The sequence below is a fragment of the Acyrthosiphon pisum genome, chromosome X, assembly GCF_005508785.2.
Source record: "Acyrthosiphon pisum isolate AL4f chromosome X, pea_aphid_22Mar2018_4r6ur, whole genome shotgun sequence".
NCBI classification, from domain to species: Eukaryota; Metazoa; Arthropoda; class Insecta; order Hemiptera; family Aphididae; genus Acyrthosiphon; species Acyrthosiphon pisum.
Genome location: NC_042493.1, coordinates 87,259,376 through 87,261,876, shown reverse-complemented (window position 1 = coordinate 87,261,876; position 2,501 = coordinate 87,259,376). Strand labels below are relative to the sequence as shown.

Below are 2,501 nucleotides of genomic sequence, written 5' to 3'. Positions count from 1 at the left end.
TTTTTAATAATATTTTAACATAGGTACCCCTTTAATTATATACTAGTCAATAAGGTAGGTAGGTAGGTATATAATTAGTGAGATAATTAGGTATCTGCAGTTACATACATTTCTTTTCATTTTTTCACCACTGTACATTTTTTTTTAATTTTAACCATTGGATGTATCCAATAATTATAATTTCAAAATGTATATAATGATTATATCTTAATGGTTTATTTACCTTATCCTTGCAAGTTGCATAACCAGATTTGCAATATACTATAAAACACTTAACCATTTTACACAAAAACAATTGAAAACATTCAAATAAATAAACAATTAATTATTATACTTTGATTTCGTTATGATGAAAATTGTATTACAATATAAAATATAATTCATATTTCGTTGTAGACAAACCGTACCTACCTATAATATTAATATAAATAAACATTTTAGTCAGGGCCAAAAGACTGTTACGTGATCTAGCGGTGAGAACCTTCTTAAAACATATTTCTCGGGAAACGATTTCGATAGTCGTGCGTATAATACCTCTATAATCTACCGTGATTATAATACACTATTATTTATTTAAACAATAATAATTTTTTTTATTTTTTTTTTTCAGGACAACCCTTATCACTTACTGGTATAAAAAATAGATAGTAGCCAATTCTCAGACCTACTGAATATGCATATAAAATTTCATAAAAATCGGTCAAGCCTTTTTGAAGGAGTATGGTAACTAACATTGAGACACGAGAATTGTATATATTAGATATACTACTTGTACAGCAAATACACATTGATCTAACAAGTAACATCAACTAATTCTAACAATTAAAATAATTTGTTTGAAATTAAATCAGATATAAAAACATTTAGGTACCTATAGGTTAGTAGGTAAAAATATTAAAATAATTCATAACTGCAGTAAAAAATGAAAAAATTATAGTCTTTTTGTCATTAGGTATTTTAAGCTCTATATGTAATTGCCCCATAATTTAATTAAAAACAAGACAGTGACATTTTAGGAAAGCTATAATCAATTGAAAAATAATAGGTAGACGTATATTATTAATTATAATTATTAAAATATCTAACAAAAATGAACTGAGAGCTGAACTATTCGACCCTTAATCAACAGTGTACACTATTTAACAATTATTATTGTAGATTAGACTTTAATCAGAGTGACGAGTAATTATTAAATAACACAATGGTTTCATCTCGGGTTTCATAGAATATTTTACTTGAATTTTAACTGAGTCATACTAAAAAGTAAAAAACACATTTTAACATTAATAACATGATTCATTTTTTAACAAATTATTTCTAGCCCCACTATAGTTCAATTAAATAAGAATAAGTAAAAATACAAACCAAAATAAGATAAAAATGAAAATACCTGCTGTAAATAATTAATAATACAATTTTAAATTTTTGATACCTAATAAAAACAAGAAATGTCATAATTTAAAACTTTTTTAATTTAACAATTTTTCCAATACCTACTCTTATATGCACAAAACAATATACATATCTAGCAAGTGTGACCTACCCACTAGGTAGTTAATAGTTATGTTATTATAACATAATATACAATATGCGAGTTGTCAACATATTTTGGGAAATCTATACTGGAAATCAGAAAAAAACCTATAAAGTAACAATAAAACAGGGTTCAAAGTTGTGATTGTTACGGTCTATTATATAGCTGCAGTGTGAGCGTTCATTAACCGTCGGCAGACAATTGTCGCAATGAAACGGAACCAAGTGAAAACGACAAGTCCAGAGTACCTACCAATAGGTACCTAGGCAGGAAGAATACAATATGTTCCTTCGTTAAAATAATAAAATATATTCAGGCGATGCCGATAATTACGTTGTGTTTGATCGCCGGACGCGTAGTACTCGCGGATCGGCAATAGTGCTGTGGCCGAGTTGAACAGCAACGAACCGAAAATCAGTTGGATGGCGGCGGTCATCGTCGCAAAGGTGAAAACTTGAATCGGAAAAATCGCTTAGAGGACGAACGGACGACGAGAGATGTGCCGATGACGAAAGTCAATCAAATGTCGCCGACTAGGTGTACTCGCGGCGGCGTTATTACGCGACGGTCAACTCGTCCGTCGGACGTAAAATAATATGATGTAATCGGTAGACAATGAAAACGGTATGCAACAATGTGCATGCACAACAAAACGAGAAACGAATACCCCCTGCAGACTGCAGTGCAACTGCAACAGTAAGTTGTTACTTGTTGTTGTGTTGTACCTACCTATTATAATATTTTATTACTATTATTACAGTATTACCAAACACCGGCTTATCTCGTATTGTAATCGGAATTCAGAGGACGAAGGTAGAAACACCCCCTTACCCACTCACGCCCGACTGCCACAACCTCATCGAACATTACAGGCAGAGCTGCTGCGGCTGCAGCTGCTCACGACTGCTGCTGCTGCTGTCCAATTCTCGTTTGTCGTTTGAACACAAATAAAATGTGTTGGTACAAC

At 31.6% G+C, this 2,501-nt stretch overlaps 1 protein-coding gene across 1 annotated transcript in view; it reads right to left on the bottom strand.

The window, feature by feature from the left end:
* Positions 1–2,232, bottom strand: part of Ctsk1 (cathepsin K-1) — a gene marked incomplete at its 3' end in the record, with an annotated part of 32,139 nt that extends 29,907 nt beyond the window's left edge. The window contains 1 exon segment of the mRNA NM_001135939.1: positions 1,868–2,232. Coding sequence (NP_001129411.1) covers positions 1,868–1,970 — 103 coding nt within the window.
* Positions 2,233–2,501: the final 269 nt, after the last annotated feature.